At 37.8% G+C, this 19,377-nt stretch overlaps 2 protein-coding genes across 4 annotated transcripts in view; one reads left to right on the top strand and one right to left on the bottom strand.

The window, feature by feature from the left end:
* Positions 1-8,841, bottom strand: part of LOC110451941 (protein rolling stone-like) — a 20,915-nt gene extending 12,074 nt beyond the window's left edge. For both annotated transcript variants that reach the window (XM_021500173.1, XM_021500174.1), the window contains exon 1: positions 8,714-8,841. The gene's annotated coding sequence lies outside the window, so the exon portion shown is untranslated. The remainder of the gene's footprint in view (positions 1-8,713) is intronic.
* The window catches only part of LOC110451943 (cation-dependent mannose-6-phosphate receptor-like), a 19,175-nt gene continuing 7,460 nt past the window's right edge, over positions 7,663-19,377 (top strand). The window contains exons 1-5 of one of the 2 annotated variants that reach the window (XM_021500175.1): positions 7,663-8,388; positions 11,762-11,979; positions 15,786-15,991; positions 18,143-18,240; positions 18,678-18,801. In XM_021500175.1, coding sequence (XP_021355850.1) covers positions 8,219-8,388; positions 11,762-11,979; positions 15,786-15,991; positions 18,143-18,240; positions 18,678-18,801 — 816 coding nt within the window. In that variant the 5' untranslated portion in view covers positions 7,663-8,218. Of the gene's footprint in view, positions 8,432-11,761; positions 11,980-15,785; positions 15,992-18,142; positions 18,241-18,677; positions 18,802-19,377 lie in introns of both variants that reach the window. The other variant, XM_021500176.1, reaches the window with a different exon arrangement.

Below are 19,377 nucleotides of genomic sequence, written 5' to 3'. Positions count from 1 at the left end.
CTGTTGACTGGACGTTGGACCTCCACCCACCTGTATTGTCATACTACGTATACTACTGTTGACTGGACGTTGGACCTCCACCCACCTGTATTGTCATACTACGTATACTACTGTTGACTGGACGTTGGACCTCCACCCACCTGTATTGTCATACTACGTATACTACTGTTGACTGGACGTTGGACCTCCACCCACCTGTATTGTCATACTACGTATACTACTGTTGACTGGACGTTGGACCTCCACCCACCTGTATTGTCATACTACGTATACTACTGTTGACTGGACGTTGGACCTCCACCCACCTGTATTGTCATACTACGTATACTACTGTTGACTGGACGTTGGACCTCCACCCACCTGTATTGTCATACTACGTATACTACTGTTGACTGGACGTTGGACCTCCACCCACCTGTATTGTCATACTACGTATACTACTGTTGACTGGACGTTGGACCTCCACCCACCTGTATTGTCATACTACGTATACTACTGTTGACTGGACGTTGGACCTCCACCCACCTGTATTGTCATACTACGTATACTACTGTTGACTGGACGTTGGACCTCCACCCACCTGTATTGTCATACTACGTATACTACTGTTGACTGGACGTTGGACCTCCACCCACCTGTATTGTCATACTACGTATACTACTGTTGACTGGACGTTGGACCTCCACCCACCTGTATTGTCATACTACGTATACTACTGTTGACTGGACGTTGGACCTCCACCCACCTGTATTGTCATACTACGTATACTACTGTTGACTGGACGTTGGACCTCCACCCACCTGTATTGTCATACTACGTATACTACTGTTGACTGGACGTTGGACCTCCACCCACCTGTATTGTCATACTACGTATACTACTGTTGACTGGACGTTGGACCTCCACCCACCTGTATTGTCATACTACGTATACTACTGTTGACTGGACGTTGGACCTCCACCCACCTGTATTGTCATACCATGTTTACTACTGAGCTCATTAAGAGCTTAACAGTATATACGTAGTATGACAATGTTTTATAACTTAAGTAGACGTAAGTATTAAATATACCACTTATTCCAACCAAACATCCCCATCCCTTAATAAAGCCTGTCTTTTCCCTTTTGTCCGAGTGTCTCATATATCCTGCCATGATCCCCTCATTATACCTCATTTAGTTATTACTAACAATTGACTTAAAAACTGAAAAGATATGTAAATATGTAAATGTATGGCTTTCAAAACTTCCAACAATCATTTTCCCCAAGTTACTAAACACAGAGGGTGTATATCAGATTAAATACAATATGACCTATGGAAATCCGAATTATTATCCTGTTTGTAAACACAGTTTTTTAACACGGTAATGACCGTTCTCAAGATTCAGGTCAAGCCAGAGTTAAGCTGGTTTAAACAAACTTTTTCACTTCTATTTGAATATAATACTGGAGCTCACCTTGTCAGACGTCACTATTAATCGATGTACAATAGTTAGAAAACATTTGCCAAAGGATCATTTAGGGCAGTGGGTTATCAATTATTTAATACACATTCATAAAGGTTAAGTACCAGTCTTTTTATTTTACTTATGATATACACTCATCATAGAGGATATAGAATGTAGGGACACTTGACACTAATTGGACATCAATTAAATTCTGAAACTAATGATGAAAACATGAAAATGTTTGACATCCAAATGTCATATATTATAAAATTAATTCAAGTTTGTAATTTCCTATATATATAGGCTATGGGAAATTTGTAGAAAAGAACTTTACAATGTTTGACTGAATATAATGTAACAATACTGGACATATGAGCTAGGGTTATGTGCTAGAGCTATGAGGAGTTTACCAAAACATTGAAATCCAGACCAGTGAAAAAAAATTCAAGTCGATTCATCCGGGTGCCAAAACGCCCCACATTGTTCAGATTTGTTTTTATATCATAACGAAATTTGGTGCTGTAATAGGGTCAAACTGGGTACTGGTACAACAGTGATAAAATAGAAATTTGACATGACCATGTGCATGTTTGTGATGTTGATATTTTATCAAGTGACATCACAGTTGTTTTGACCACATAACTGATAATAAACATGATGCTGCATCAGACAGTGATGGATAACAAGTTGCTGTACCAGCCACTGACTGATTGTCCACCTGACCTCTGACCTTCATTTACCCCTCAAGATGAGCCTCAATTATTTCATATGAAGTTTGATGATCATGACTCTATATAGGACTTGAGAAAAGAAGCAAAATTTAATGTAAAGTCTAACCAGGATGATGAGCTGAAACATAACAAATGGAGTGAAAAGGGCAGGAATAAACTGAATGTTGTTTTCGAAAAAAACAAAGATCATGTCTGCAGTCTAGGAGAATACTTTTTGCATGCATATGCATGTAGGAGGTTTCTAGAAGAGAAATCACTCATCTTCCAAACAATCCTATGCATTTGTACATCAATTCGAAATTGATTTCTGACTGATACAAGATTGGTTTATCCATCATTGGGGGTCTAGCTGCCGCCCAGCTGTCTATAATGTATTTCATATAAGGATTCATTGAATGGCATTTTTTCGATGGTCATGTTTTTATAGCGGGCTATCATAGAATGTTACTGACATGACTTTTAAATACCAGGTAGGCTGTTCAATACATACATATTTTCGTTTTAAATTTTGTTGTTAATATATCATTTTTAGGTATTCCAGGCCCTTATATTTACAATGTCGGAATGTCTGCATCTTCATCGATCAGTGCAAACAAGATTCCTGGAACAGCCAAACATCACCAAGATATTTGCTTCTAGCGGGCCGGTTGTCTCATGTTATTCAAGTGGAAGGAGAAGCTTCAAAATTTGAATCTTCTACCATCTGAGTGCAGAGTTTTTTTTAAATATCAACCATTTTCCCCCTTTTGGCCCTACCCCTCCAGCCCCTAGGGCAAGGACAGATCTTATTTTTTCAAATAGATAATGCACCTAAGGACCTTTCTATCCATGAAGAGTATTTGTTTGTAACACATCTGAGTCTGATGAAGACTTTTTAAGATTTTTGAACTTTTTAACCATTTACCCTACCCCTCCAGCCCCTGGGGATGGGGCAGGATATGATTTTCTCATACCATCTAATTGCCATCTGGCATCATAATCATTCTAACCAAGTATTAATAATAACTTTACCCCCTCCCCAAGGGAGCACAGATGGCCCATGGGAACCTAAATTTACAATTTACATAAAGCCCCTGATGATCTTTCCAACCATGCAGAGAAACTGACTGTAGTACCTCTAGCTGGGTCTCAAGAAGAAGATTTTTGAAAATTTGGTGAATTTTCCCTTTGGGGCCCCGCCCTGGCCCCTTGGGTTGAGGCAGGAATCCCAATTTTATAATTTCATATTATCTTCCTCCAAGGATGATTCTACTAAGTAAGAATAATTTCCAACTAAATATAAATAAATATTTTCATAACAGTATTTAGGAAGTATTCGAAATTAAAGGAACAGTCATTTCAAAGTTCATTTATATTAAAGGTTTTGAATTTTGATGCATTTGATGGCCAAAACAGGCCCAAACCATACATAGTTATAGTTATTTTCCAGTACAGGAACAATATGTTCCTCTACACCGGACTCTATTATACATGTAATATGTTTTCATGTTTAAATATTAGAGTTCACTTCCATCTATGGTTGCCTTATAATTATAAAGTATTTCCTGATTTTTCCATATTTTGTCTATTCTTGAAAGTGTTTATATTAGGGGCCGATACAACGTCCTCGGGAAGACCGTTCCACATTTTTACAGTTCTAATACCAAAGCTGTTTTTCCTTAGTGTAGTTTTGAATTGTTGCGGGAAGATCATTTTTGAATTCCTCCTATTGCTGTGACGCATCGTTACATCCTTCCAAAGTTTAATAAAATTACAGGATTCCCTGTCGTATATTCCACTTATTATCTTATACAGTTCAATCATATCCCCTCTAGCCCTTCTGTATGATAGTGTCCTTTACAATTTACATAAAGCCCCCAATGATCTTTCCATCCATGCAGGGAACTTGACTATAGAAGCTCCGAGTCTGGAGAAGAAGATTTTTAGAATATTGGTTAATTTTCCCTTTGGGGCCCCGCCCTGGCCCCTGGGGTTAGGGCAGGAATCTCAATTTTACAATTTGATACCATCTTCCTCCAAGTATGATTCTCACCAGTTAAGAATAATTTCCTACTGAAAATTGACAAAAAATACCTAAAAGTGTTATTTCCCTATATAAACTATTATAAACTTGACCCACTCACCAAGGGAAATTTACAATTTAAATAAAGCCCTTGATGATATTTCCATCCATGCAGAGAAATTGACTGTAGTACATTGTAGCTCCGAGTCTGGAGAAGAAGATTTTTGAAACATTGATTAATTTTCCCTTTGGGGCCCTACCCTGGCCCCTGGGGTTGGGGTAGGAATCCCAATTTTACAATTTTGAAGCCTCATCTACCAATGATGATTCTGAAAAGTTTGAAAAAATGATCTTCTGGTTCTTGAGGAGAAGTCGAAAATGTAAAACGTTTATGCACGACGACGGACGAAATGCGATCAGAATAGGTCACTTGAGCAAAATTTAGGTGACCTAAAAATACATATTTAAAAAATATCTCTCTGTCTCTCTCTTTCTCTCATAAGATCTGTACAAATGTATATACCCGGTATTGTATATGCCATCTTGAATTTTGTAAATATATACAGATGTTTTATTTTAGGGAAAGGGCTTTCAATAATTTGTACAATTTGTGCCAAATATAATCCTGTTGCTTTAAAGGCAACAAAATATGTTTAAATCAACCATAGGTGATTTTCACATGTAACGACCATGTTTTTTTTAACATTTCTCCTTCGGGTTCTGCGATTTTTAAGTCCTTACTTAAGCTTTCAACAGGGTCTTTAAAACGGCTGATAACGGTCATTTCCTGGTCTTCATCTTTGACCGCAGTTCCTACTCAAGTTGGACTCAATGCACCTACCAAATGTAACCTGTTTCATTTGCAAATGAATTTGACCAGATTAACCTTGCCTGTGTGTATGACTTTGCGAAGGGAGATAACTATTGACATGTTTAAACAAAGATACCGCTTGATGAGATTTTACATTTTTTATTGAGGAACAAAAGAAATTGTTAAAACAACCAAAAACGATCAATCAGCAAAATATTATCAGCTCACGGTTACTCACGGTAGTGACAAGTCATGTACTGCCCTAGAAATTCTCCCTCCAGCTACCCATTCTGCCTTGTGCAACCCCCCCCCCCGGTACAAATCGATAACAACGTAGATCCACAGGGGTTCTTTACAAATGTGTGAAATACACATATCGTGCTATAACTGATATGGGTCACGTATACAGCACACATAAACAAACATATAAATGTATGTTTATGTGTATTGTGTGCTGTGACCCATATCAGTATGGCATATGTGTATAAATGTATGTATACATATGTGTGTTGTGTGCTGTGACCCATATCAGTATGGCATATTTGTATAAATGTATGTTTATGTGTGTTGTGTGCTGTGACCCCATATCAGTATGGCATATGTGTATAAATGTATGTATACATATGTGTGTTGTGTGCTGTGATCCATATCAGTATGGCATATTTGTATAAATGTATGTTTATGTGTGTTGTGACCCATATCTGATCAGTATATAGCATTTCATACATTTGTAACGAACCCCTGTGGTAGATCCATATGGTCCCATCTTATATGAAACACAGTCGAACAGCCAAATGTCAAGCTACGTTTGGTTTCCTGTCTAATTCGACATTCAATTACTGCAGCTTCACATTCCAGAAGATGAGGACTTCGAAATTTAGCGGCTCTCCAGTTCGAGCTTGCAAAAAGATGGCTGCCGTAGACTCGCAGCTTAAAGCCTGTGCACCGCGTCTAGACATTGTTCTTCCGCTATGATTCATCAGAAAATTTGATATCCTATGAATTTATCAACAAAAATTAAATATGACATTTAAAATATGGTTTTGTGTTTTGTTTCTACATGACTTGCCTGTATTGAACTATCATCGAACACCACCATGTTGTATGATGGTCTTTCAATGATGGACTATATTTTTTTTACATTACGTCTATACGTAGACTTGCACAAGCTCCAGAACCTGGGACAAACGATCAGAATGGACTTCTCAAGTTCCAATTATTGAGAGAAAAAACCCACTTTGATTGAAATATAAGGATCGAATCTTGCTTTGGTCAATTTCATGGGGGGATGAATTGAGTTGGTCATGAAATAAATTCAACATGAACTGCTTTGCAGTTCATTAAATTTGTTTCAAGACCAACTCAATTTATCACCCCATGAAATCGACCAAAGCAAGATTCAATCCTTAAATAAAACTGGCCTTTCGTTAGGACACAGTTCTACCAAAACAATTGTCACGTGACACTTATGCGACAAGTCGGTTACATTCATACACCTTCTACTTCTACCTACTTCAGCATTGTGAAGATTATGTCATAAATATATAGGTGTGTAGCGCTATGAAAGGAAAGGAACAGAACTTAATATTGGTGAGCAGAGATGGATGATTTGAAGGACAGTATTGAATCAGAAGAAATAATTTGAGAAGGGAGTTTGTTCCAATCTTTGATAGTCCGAGGAAAGAATGATTCCTTCCTTACAGACGTCCTGCATGAGATAGTTTGAAATGAGGTTTGATGACTATGCCTTGTTTGTCTGGTTATAGGGGTGAGATATTTAGTAGTAATGGCAACTTTATTATGATGGATTTTATAGAGACGTCTTTCCTACGTCTGCAAAACTACACCATTTTAGGTGTTCTAACATGTTGCCAACGCTGGAGGTGTTACGATAGCGGTTGGCAACGTAACGGGCAGCCCTGCGCTGTACCATCTTTAGCTTGTCTATATCTTTTTTTAAGGAAGGGTCCCATACTGGGCTAGCATATTCAACCTGAGGGCGGACAAGGGACTTATAGGCCTTTTGTTTGATGTTAAAGGATGAAATTTTGAGATTGCGCCTCAGGAAGCCCAGAGTGGAATTGGCCTTTTTTGTGATGTTATCGATATGAGTACTCAACTTAAGATCAGAAGTAATGGTGACTCCCAAATATTTAGCCTGCTCCAACTCGTGAACATGTTGTATGTAGGAATGACAGATGGGATGTCTATTCCTTGTGACAGAGAGGACCTGGCATTTCTCAGGATGGAAAGCCATCCTCCATTTAGTCTCCCAAAGCGCCAGTTTATCAAGACCTTTTTGCAGGGTGTGAGTGTCTCTCTGACTCTGAGATGTTACTGTCAGATACATGATGATGGTATCATCTGCAAAGAGTCTGATAGAAGATGTTATACCCTCAGTGATATCATTGATGTAGTATAAGAAAACACTCGGCCCGAGGACTGAGTCTTGGGGGACCCCGGATCTTACTGGGGCAGAATCGGACATTTCCCCCTCTACTACAACAGTCTGGGTTCTGTCACTTATAAGCCCTCAATCCAGGTATTGACTGGTCCAGTAATTCCATACCCCCTAAGTTTGTGAATAAGGAGAGAATGGCTCACCTTATCAAAGGCCTTCCTAAAATCCAAAATCAATACATCTTTCTGTTTACCATCTTCTAAATTTCTTGAGATGTCATCAATAAATTCTAATAGTTGACTCCCACATGACCTGCATGCAGGATTGTCTAAAACCATGTTGTAAGGGGTAACAAATGATGTTGTTATCAGCATGATTCATGATGTTACTTACTATAATATGTTCCAACATTACTTACAACAAATACAAGTGAGAGATATGGGACGGTAGTTTTCAGGGTTAAATTTTTGGACTTTTTTGTAAACTTGCAATATGTCAGTTATCGTACTAGAGGGGCGGGGCTAGTGACAGTGACATATTGCTCGGTTCCTATGATATAACCAATATTTGTCGAAACTTCTGATAGTGCATGCTTATATAGATAAAGGAAATTGTAGTGGAAATATAAATCTATAAATAACATATTTGAAGCACATGATCGCAATAAAAACTACTCTCTTTTTTTTTTACATGTTACACACTAGGTAGCCATTTCAAAATTACATACTGGTTATTTTGAAATGTTATTACAGTAGGGATATAAGGACTTATTTTTTTAAACGTTCCCGCTTGTTTTCGGTCACGAGACCATACGACAGACGCGGAAATGGCTACCAGGCGAGAAAGACATTTTGAAGTATGGACTGTCGTGTTTCTTGGTATCTGGGCATCCGGACTTCTTGCCATAACGACAGATGATGGTGTCCCAAAATCAACAGACACCGAATCATGCATGCCTCCTGCTATGGGATACGAAATACAGAACATTACGAAAGGGTAAATGTTGTTGCAGACTGGTTACCTTTCCTGATTTGGTCAGGTATTTATAGATTTCTATGTGTTTTGATGTTTACTATCAAGCCTCAACCCCATTTGGCATTAAAAATCATAAATATTTGCTTAATTCTTATGTCACAGCGATATTTTTTTTGTTTCATATTGTAAAACAACGTGATGAAATATTGACAAATTGTCAACAGTGTACTTCCGTTTTCTAGGTCAGTGTTACTGAAATACCAAGAAAACGGCGTTTGGATTCGGAAATGAGTGTTAGATAAAGTTTTCACGAGCAAAAAAACAAAAACCGACGTGCTAGACTTACATAATTTTTAAGGATGGTTCCTTTCCTCGTAAAATGCTTGAGATAGTGAGGTCACCTCACAGGATCACGGAATTGTTAACAGAATGTGGTTACTACGGTCACGTGGGATGATATTATTGTCGTAAGAGTTACCTCCCATCAACAGTAATTGGAAAACTAGCAATCCCCACCCCTACCTTTTTTTCGTTCTTTAAAGAAATGTATTTTTANAAAAGGGGGGGGGGGGGGGGAGAAAAATTAGACATCATAATAAATACTGGCCTGTTTTCCAAAAAATCCCATTTCAACATTTATGTTTTCCATTTAATTATATTGTTAACGGAAAAAGAAATAAAAAAAAATGTTTATATTGAATAGTTATACTGGCCCTCTTTTATTATTGAAAATGCCAAGAGTATGATAAATATATACTTATTTTACCACCACAGGTTTTTGAAAAAAAAATATTTAAAGGTCACCGGAAAGTTGCATTTTGTTAATTAAATATAACGTATTCTGTATGTAGCGTGAGGTTTACCTTACCAATTTGACCTATTTACCAGGTAAGTCCCTAACATGTAGTCTAAAGTCAGTAAGTCACATATGTTCATTATTTTTGGGTTTAAATTTAATTTTGTTGCATTGGTTTTAGAAAATAATGAATATTATATAAACTGTATACCAAATAATTATTACTATGGTATATATGCTACCGTACAAATCAAGGTTGATATTATGTGACATTATGTCCCAACAAATTAGTCCAAGCTTATACAGAAAGAAGTTTTTTCTTTCGGCTTTTACATTAGCTTGAATCTGTTTGAAAGACCACTAGCAGAGTTAAGCAATATTATCCTAGTCTTACAAAGAGACCACTCCATTCTTCAGAGACCATCAGATGCCATTTTGGCATCCCAAAAAACATTTTTAGAAGTATACCTATTAAATATATGAGAGGCCCACTTTTTTTGAAGAGCACTATTAAGGCTTTTCTTGGTCAAGGGCTCATATATACAGAAATGTCTGCATCAAGAAAAATATTGTTAAACATTTAAATCCATTAATATTATCTCCTACTTACCTTTATAATCAGGTGAAGGATCATCCTCAGTTCCTGTCCAGCAAGTCGTCTGTTTACATATTACACTTGCTATTTCCTACATACCACTTTTCCTGTTATACCATAACATATCATGGTCTGAACTTTTTATAGATATTCATGAAAAAGTGTCAGCAAATAATACTAAATATGCACTGCTATATGTTTACAGAACATATACTGATATATTGTATAATGTATACATCTGCATATGTCAACGAAGATGACCCTGACCAGGTAGACAAGCTTTGCTGTTATGTCGGTCACCCGCTTAACTCTAAAACACTGTTTTACTAGGCATATATATATAATATTGCTATGTACGACATTTTTCTTTGCTGGAGGCTACATAAGCTGGTTACTTGGTAAGGTATACAAGTTCTGGTAATATGCACTGGGTTAATCCTTTGGGAACATATTTACACCTACCTGCCATTAGGTATAGGTCACTTCCTCGATCATCATTCACATCTGAATTAAATCAAATTAACCTATTTTCATCTGAGAACAGCAACACATAACTAAAATATTTCACAAAATTGACTTTATTTCAACTAAGATTTTATATTGATATGCAGAATAAACTAGCTAAGAGTAACCTTTCTGTATTGTGAATAATATGTGAAGTCTTTGCTGTATAACTTATAAGTACTTGCTGGAATATTCAATATAATATCATAATCTTAATCTATGATAATTTCCTACAAAATATCCACAGCTGTAAATAATAAAATGTCTTAGGTATTCATGAACATATTAATGGATGCAACGATGGTTATTTTTTTCTATTTAAGAAAGAATCAACATAGGTGTGCACAGCATGATGTAAGATATAGATATATTGAAGGCTTGGTTTTTTGGAACATTTTAAAATTTAGAGTTATATATTCTGCTGTAATAAACAAAGAGATGTTGATATTAACATCTATTATACCAAATGAAAAATGAAAATTTAATTGAAGATGGCCATACATGGTTTCGTGTTGACTTAATAGGCAATGTGACCTATCTATAGGTAATCTATTTAAATTTATATTATCATTAACTACAGTTAAACAGACCTATTTAAGTAAATCAAGGAACTAGCTAATCGGTCAGTTAGGTAATAAAAAGAGAGAAAAAACTCTGTATATGTTTTTACACTTCATATATGTATGGGTATATAAATGCCCAAATATTCTGTTGTTGATTTTGGTAACCGGTTCACGGTCTCCCGCCCTGAAGTAACTGGTTAACTGGCTAACCATTGACAACCCTATTATTAACCAATGATACGTGTTGTTACATCCCCGGCCCAGTGCCATACAATTGTTACGTGTTTATATATATGTGTGTTGTTACATTCAGTCAAAGTTGTATAAGAGACCGCTCTCAGAAAGTCTCGGAACACAGGACGGCCCTTAATACAGGCTCAATTAACATTGAAACCACTACAATGGGAAACATCTAAAGTGGTCTCTTACACAGGTGAACACCTAATGGAGGTAGTCACAGACTCAAGAACAGATGCTCCAACCAATTGAGCTACCTGGTCAACAGTGATTGGCCCAGGCCAGTTCCGTTGCATTCCTCCCTCCATTTTCTAAGTCTTTTTTGGCCAAGTGTACAACCAGAACTTGAAACAAGTGTTAATCAAATGCACCACTGTAATCATTCTTGTTCTCAGGTAGACCTGGGAGGATGCACCACTGTAATCATTCTTGTTCTCAGGTAGCCCTGGGAGGATGCACCACTGTAATCATTCTTGTTCTCAGGTAGACCTGGGAGGATGCATTGTAATAGGAGAAAAAGAAATGCACAGCCAGACTGGGATTCAAACCCCAGACCTCCAAACTATAGACAGATTCCATAACCAACTGAGCTCCCTGGTCACTGGTGATCAACCCAGTCCAGTTCTGGTACAATAGTTAGAATATGCACATATATATATCCCATATCATCTTTTACTTTTTCTTTGTCTGCTTCATTAGATCATGGACATTCAGAGAAACAGGCCAGAATTGTGTGGGGAGTGTTGCTGGTCCTAATGGCAGCCTGTCAAACTGTACCTACACTGTGGCATTCTGTCAGAAGTTGAACAACTGTAGCGGTGGCAGTGTGTGTGTAGAAACATTCAACGGGACTGGTAACAACCAAACCGTCAAGCATGTCCAAGGAGGCTTCATTGCTAACCCGTTCAGGGTCACAGGTACAATTTTAGATAATAAAATCCTAAAATCAGAAACAAAAAATATCTGTATTCAAAATAATTAAAATAATCCAAAAGATTTTATAAACTCACCTGGGCCAAAATCTTACATAACCCATTGCTTGCATCTTTCTTTGTCTGTTGCCATGCAGGTATATATCCTAGTATTATGATACTTTCAACTTATTTCTAAAGACAATACAGGGGGGGGGACCCAGGAATTAATTTTGGGTGTTGGCCAAAATTTTAAACTCAGAAAAAGACTCAAAAAAACTAATAAATTATAATTGTCATGTCAGTTGTACATGTATACTACTTTCTGGCAGCAAACATTATATAAAACTTCATTATTCAAACTTGTTTAAGCACTGCCAAGCGTAAAAAGCTAGAATTCATCGGACATTATTTCCATTGTCAAACAGATTGAATAAGGCATAGAATAGTTTTCTGAGTTTGCAGTATTATTCCAGTATTTATATTTTATGATAGCGGAGCGAGTGTTAACAAATTTGCTGAAACAAAAATAATAATAATTAATAATAATATACAACATTTGATATAGCGCCCTATCTAGCTAACATAAGCCACTCTAAAGCGCTTTACAGTACATAGATATACAATTAATACAATTAGCTAGGATAAGGCGCTAACTACTAGTCCTATGCCACCTTGCTAATATCTCCCTATGTGTGTATGCCTGCATGTGTGCTGGAGATGTATTGTGTTCTGTTTGTAGTGGGACCGTGCTTCCAACGGCATCTTTTTTAGCTCACCTGGCTGGAAGGGCCAAGTGAGCTTATGGCATGGTGCGACGTCCGGCCGGCATCCGGCGTCAACTTTTTACTTTAAACAACTTCTTCTCAATAACCAAGAGGCCCAGGCTGATGATAGGGCTACCAAGTTTGTTCAAATGAATGACCTTGACCCACTTTCAAGGTCACAGGGGTCAAATGTCGTAAAATCTTCAAACAACTTCTTCTGAATAACCAAAAGGCTGAGGGTATACTGATATTGGGCCTGTAGCATGCTGGGATGAAGGGCTACCAATTAAGGGGTCAACACTTTCTCTGATATTCCATGCGTGCGACGCAATGGTAAAAATGTAGGTTTTTAGTTAAAATTAAACTTATTTGAGCCTTCCACACTGACCTGACTGGAGACCCTAGGTACTAATATATAAACAAAAGAGGATTAACCCCCTATTGTTTAGAGTATAAGTAGTGGACTCCTTGTTTGGGCAACTGCACCCTTAGGCATATATAGATATTCAAACTGTTGCTTGCCATAGAAAATCATAGTTCACAGGATGATTGATATTAGAAGAAAATCCCATATGAAAAAGAGGAAAATCTTCTAAAACCTAAGTCCAGATTATATTTGGACACCGCAAAAGGGTGTTGCCCGGGCAACTATGGCAACACCCCTGGGTCTGCCACTGCAATTGGTGAATTTCATCTGACTTGGCTTGGTTCATGCTTAAGTGATGGGGATCTGAAGTTGTGTCACTATGGACTTTTACTGGATCAGACCTACAGGGGCCTCAAAAGGCAGGAAAAGGGAGAAGTCTTACGCAAATTTTAAAGTCTTCTCCTAATGGAGTATAAATGGTAGAACTTCTCTTTTATTTGTAGAAATGCCATATATAGTATGAAGAATGTGAATTGTTCCTGTCACAATATCGATCGAAGTTTGCTATAGTTATAGCAGGGAAATTGTCATAAAACACTGTTTCTGTCACATTTTAGCTCACTTGGTGCTAAGTACCTTTGACCTAATATGCAATGGTACAGCATCTGTTATTTGTCTGTCTGGAGTATTTAGACCATGGTGAGCTTATGCCATACCGCAGCATCCTTCGTCAACTTTTCCTTTAAATTGCTACTAGTCATGACTGACTGAGCAGATTTTGACCAAATTTGGTCAGAAGCATCCTTGAGGGAAGGGGAACAATTTTGTATACACGGTGGGTCTGGCCCACCTGGGGGCTGAGGGGCGGGGCCCAATAGGGGTGATATAGCAAATTCTTTAAAATCCTTCTTCTTCTGTAGTAATGAAAGGATTTGTTCCATATTTGGTAAGAAGCATCCTTGGGTAGAGGGAAACCAATTTTGTATAAACGGTGGGTGTGGCCCCCCTGGGACCTGAGGGGCGGGGCCCAATAGGGGAAATATAGGTAAAACCTTTATAATCCTTCTTCTAGCTACCATAGGGATTAAGGGATATTATCCTAATTTAGTCTGGAGCATCCTTGGGCAAAAGGGACCTAATTTCGTATAAACAGCGAGTGTGCCCCTCCTCCCTCTGGGGGCAGAGAGGGGCCCAATAGGGGAAACATAACAAATTCTTCAATGGCAGGATTTTGTCAAAATTTGGTATGAAGCATCCTTGGGTGAAGGGGAACCAGTTTTGTATAGACGGTGGGTCACCCCCCTTCCCCCTGGGGGCTGATGGGCAGGGTCCAATAGGGGAATATAACACATTCTTTAAAATCCTTCTTCTTCTGTAGGAATGAAAGGAATTGTTTCATTTTTGGTCTGATGCATCCTTGAGTAAAGGGGAACCAATTTTGTATAAACCGTGGGTCTGGCCCCCCAGGGGCATGACGGGCGGGGCCCAATAGGGGAAACATAGCAAATTATTCCTCAAAATCCTTCTTCTTCTGTAGGAATGAAAGGGGTCCATATTTGGTGTGGAGCATCCTTGGGTAGAGGGGAACCAATTTTGTATAAACGGTGGGTGTGCCCCCCCCTCGGACCTGAGGGGCGGGGCCCAATAGGGGAAATATAGGTAAAACCTTTATAATCCTTCTTCTAGCTACCATAGGGATTAAGGGATATTATCCTAATTTAATCTGGAGCATCCATGGACAAAAGGGACCTTATTTTCGTATAAACAGCGAGTGTGCCCCTCCTCCCTCTGGGGCCAGAAGAGAGGGGCCCAATAGGGGAAACATAACAAATTCTTCAATGGCAGGATTTTGTCAAAATTTGGTATGAAGCACCCTTGGGTGAAGGGGAACCAATTTTGTATAAACTGTGTGTCTGACCCCCAGAGAGGCAGAGAGGCGGGGCCCAATAGGGGAAATAGAGGTAAAACTTTTAAAATCTTTCTTCTACCATAAGGATTAAGGACTGTATCCTAATTTAGTCTGGAGCATCCTTGGGTCAAGGGGACTCAATTTTGTATAACTGGTGGGTATGACCTCCCTTAGGGCATAGGGGTGGGGCTCTGTTTGAAGTTTGTTCTTGCTATATCTCAAGTACTGGATGAATCTTTCTGAAATTTCATATGTACTTACAGCACCTACTATGGCGTGCTATATCTTTACTTCATACCAATTACTTTAAACATATATTCAGGTGAGCAATACAGGTCTTCTGGGCCTCTTGTTTTATATTTAAATGACTGATACATATGAAATTACTAAAAGGCCTGGAGTAACAATATTTGGTCTGTAGCCTAGTTCCATGCTGGGTGCTATCTAGTTTGTGAAATGAAGGACCTTGTATCACTTTCAAGGTCACCAGAGTCAGATATGTTAGAATATTTTAACAACTAGTTCAAAATTTGTCCAAGGTCATTCTATTTGGCCTGTAGCATGCTAGGTTAAAGGGCTATCAGGTTTATTGAAATGGATTACCTGAATGAATTTTTTTCCAGATCACAGATTAAAAATGTGTCAAAATATGTGATCAATTGTTAAGAATATGCTATTACCTTTTGCAACAAAAACTACATTTACACATGACAGTAAAAGGGTGCAGTATACAGCTGTATAAATTAATATTGAAAATATTCTTTGACAGATACCTCACTGAATGGTGGATTTCAGGCACGCTTTGATAAGGGAGACAACTTCACAAAGCCAGACGGCAGTAGTTGTCAGCTGTCTGCTGTCATCAACTTCGATTGTAACAGGATCTTAGCCTGGGTACCCAACTCGGACAAAGACACAACACCTGTCCCACAAGCTGCTGTGGAGCAAGTGAAGTTTGATAAAGAAAATTGTCAGGTGAATTTAAATTGTTTTTATAGACACATACAATACAGCACTATAAATAATTCTTAGTTCATCACCCCTAGACACTGTGCAGCAATTTGTGGACAATCACAACAATCCAGACACTAATGGTTCACATCCTATACAGTCTTAATTAAGGTCCAAAGCAATAAAGGCTCACCATCCAAGACCCTTTTGTTTCACACCCTAGTTACAAATAAATGGTTCAACACTCAGGTCAATAACAGTTCACACCTAGCTAGTCACTTAAATGGTTCATGGTGTATACCCTAGTCACTAATGGTTCATGGTTTATACCCTAGTCACTAATGGTTCATTGTTTATACCCTAGTCACTGATGGTTCATTGTTTATACCCTAGTCACTAATGGTTCATTGTTTATACCCTAGTCATTAATGGTTCATGGTGTATACACTAGTCACTGATGGTTCATGGTTTATACCCTAGTCACTAATGGTTCATGGTTTATATCCTAGTCACTGATGGTTCATGGTGTATACCCTAGTAACTGTTGGTTCATTGTTTATACCCTAGTCACTGATGGTTCATTGTTTATACCCTAGTCACTGATGTTTCATGGTGTATACCCTAGTAACTGTTGGTTCTTTGTTTATACCCTAGTCACTGATGGTTCGTGGTGTATACCCTAGTCACTGATGTTCATTGTTTATACCCTAGTCATTAATGGTTCATGGTTTATACCATAGTCTCTAATGGTTCATGGTTTATACCCAAGTCACTAATGATTCATGGTTTATACCCTAGTCACTGGTGTTTCATGGTGTATACCCTAGTCAATGATGGTTCATGGTTTATACCCTTGTCACTGATGGTTCATGGTTTATACCCTTGTCACTGATGGTTCATGGTTTATCCCCTAGTCACTAATGGTTCACACCTAGCCACTAATGGTTCATGGTTTATACCATAGTCTCTAATGGTTCATGGTTTATACCCAAGTCACTAATGATTCATGGTTTATTCCCTAGTCACTGATGGTTCCTGGTTTATACCCTAGTAACTAATGGTTCATGGTTTATACCATAGTCTCTAATGGTTCATGGTTTATACCCAAGTCACTAATGATTCATGGTTTATTCCCTAGTCACTGATGGTTCCTGGTTTATACCCTAGTAACTAATGGTTCATGGTTTATACCCAAGTCACTAATGATTCATGGTTTATACCCTAGTCACTGGTGTTTCATGGTGTATACCCTAGTCAATGATGGTTCATGGTTTATACCCTTGTCACTGATGGTTCATGGTTTATCCCCTAGTCACTAATGGTTCACACCTAGCCACTAATGGTTCATGGTTTATACGCTAGTCACTAATGGTTCATGGTGTATACCCTAGTCACTGATGGTTCCTGGTTTATACCCTAGTCACTAATGGTTCATGGTTTATACCATAGTCACTAATGGTTCATGGTTTATACCCTAGTCACTAATGGTTCATGGTTTATGCCCTAGTCACTGATGGTTCATGGTGTATACCCTAGTCACTAATGGTTCCTGGGGTTCATGGTTTATACCCTAGTCACTGATGGGTCATTGTTTATACCTTAGTCACTGATGGTTCACACCCTATGCACCTGTGGCTCACATCCTAGACAGTCATTAATCAGTACCCAAGGGCACTCACAAAGTCCCTAAACTATAATGGTTTACCATCCAAGATACTTTAAATATGACTCAGCACCTTAGTCACTGTTCAGCACTCTACAGAAACCCGAAGTTTAGCATTCACAGTTCAATTCAACTCACAACACTCCCCTGTATATGGATAGGATCCAATTTTGTGGATGTTAACCTCACACTCGATATAAAGTCCATTGTCAATTTTAACAGACTAGTTTTGGGAAAAACATTTTAAGTGCATACACAATGTTCATTGATTTACATACAAAGATCAAATGCAAATAGATTTAATGCTTATTTTACACCATTTTCTAAGGACATGAGTCTCTGAAGTGCATGCTAGCGTGATCAATATTTGATTGATAAAAACTCAAACATTCTGGGATATTGATCTTACAGCATTAATATCTGTATATGCTGATGTAACAGGTGTTTTCTTTTAGAATTGGATTTTTTACAGCTTAGCTGTTACCAATATTAATGAGCCATGTTGTTTTCAGGTGCAGGCCACATTTTGGTACGCCGGCGCCTGTATTGCTATAGTGCCAGCCTCGACTATTTCTGAAGATTTGACAGCAGGAACAGTTCTCATCATCATGTTAGTATCCTTCTATTCCTGAGATTAGATATTTTGCCAGACATAATACAAAGTGAGTGAAGCTGATTTTATGAAACTGTCGTCTACTGTTTATACATAAGCATAGGATATACATAGGTAGGAAGGTAAATGGGTTTTATTTTATCAGTCTAAAAAGCATTTATGTGACTATTTATCAAATTTCAATTTCATAATTGATATATATATATCTTCAATAAGATTCATCAGTTTGAAAATATGTAATATAAAAGTTTTACATTCTGCCCCGTTATGTAGCTTGACAAAGGGACCAGTCGTTTGATACATACATTGTTTGTGCAGAAAGTAAAACTTTGATTTATGATACATGTATAATTCAACATGGAAAATATTTTGTACAACATTATAACAAATTGTAGCGTTCGATTATGTATTAATACACCATTATTACATTACAGATTCTTTGTGTCCTTGACTTTATACTTCTGTTGCGGTATCCTGATAAATCTGGTTCGAGGATTCCGTGGAAGGGATGTTCTACCACAATCAGAATTCTGGACACAGCTGCCGGTTCTCATTGCTGTAAGTCTGGTCCATTACCAGCATAAAGTTAGGGCTATTATTAGGGGGAGGGGTGTTCTTCAAGGGAGACAATCAGTGGAATAACTACCAGGCTGGAAAAAGATAATCGCAATATGTAGAGTATCATAATTAATTTTTCTGTATGTAATGAATTTCACCCTTTATTGGTTAATAATTAATATCAACACATACATGGATTGAAGTCTTCCCAATAGGAAAGATCACTTGGTTTTATTTAGATTAGATTATATCTGCATCAACTGGTAGGGTTTTTATCTTTAAAAAATATTTTTTTAAATTTTAAGTTTGTTCCTTCTTATCATAGGTAATACTAAACCATTGTAGTTATTTAAGTATTTGTCTACGTGTGTCATAGGTAACACCATATGTGTCTTTGTATCAGGGATAACAACAGTCTATGTGTTATAGGTAACACATGTGTCTTTGTATCAGGGATAACAACAGTCTATGTGTTATAGGTAACACATGTGTCTTTGTATCAGACATAACAACAGTCTATGTGTTATAGGTAACATATGTGTCTTTGTATCAGGGATAACAACAGTCTATGTGTTA

Source organism: Mizuhopecten yessoensis, unplaced genomic scaffold (genome assembly GCF_002113885.1).
Source record: "Mizuhopecten yessoensis strain PY_sf001 unplaced genomic scaffold, ASM211388v2 scaffold6307, whole genome shotgun sequence".
Taxonomy (NCBI): Eukaryota; Metazoa; Mollusca; class Bivalvia; order Pectinida; family Pectinidae; genus Mizuhopecten; species Mizuhopecten yessoensis.
The sequence above is the reverse complement of the archived record's forward strand: the minus strand, read 5'-3'. Positions and strand labels throughout refer to the sequence as shown.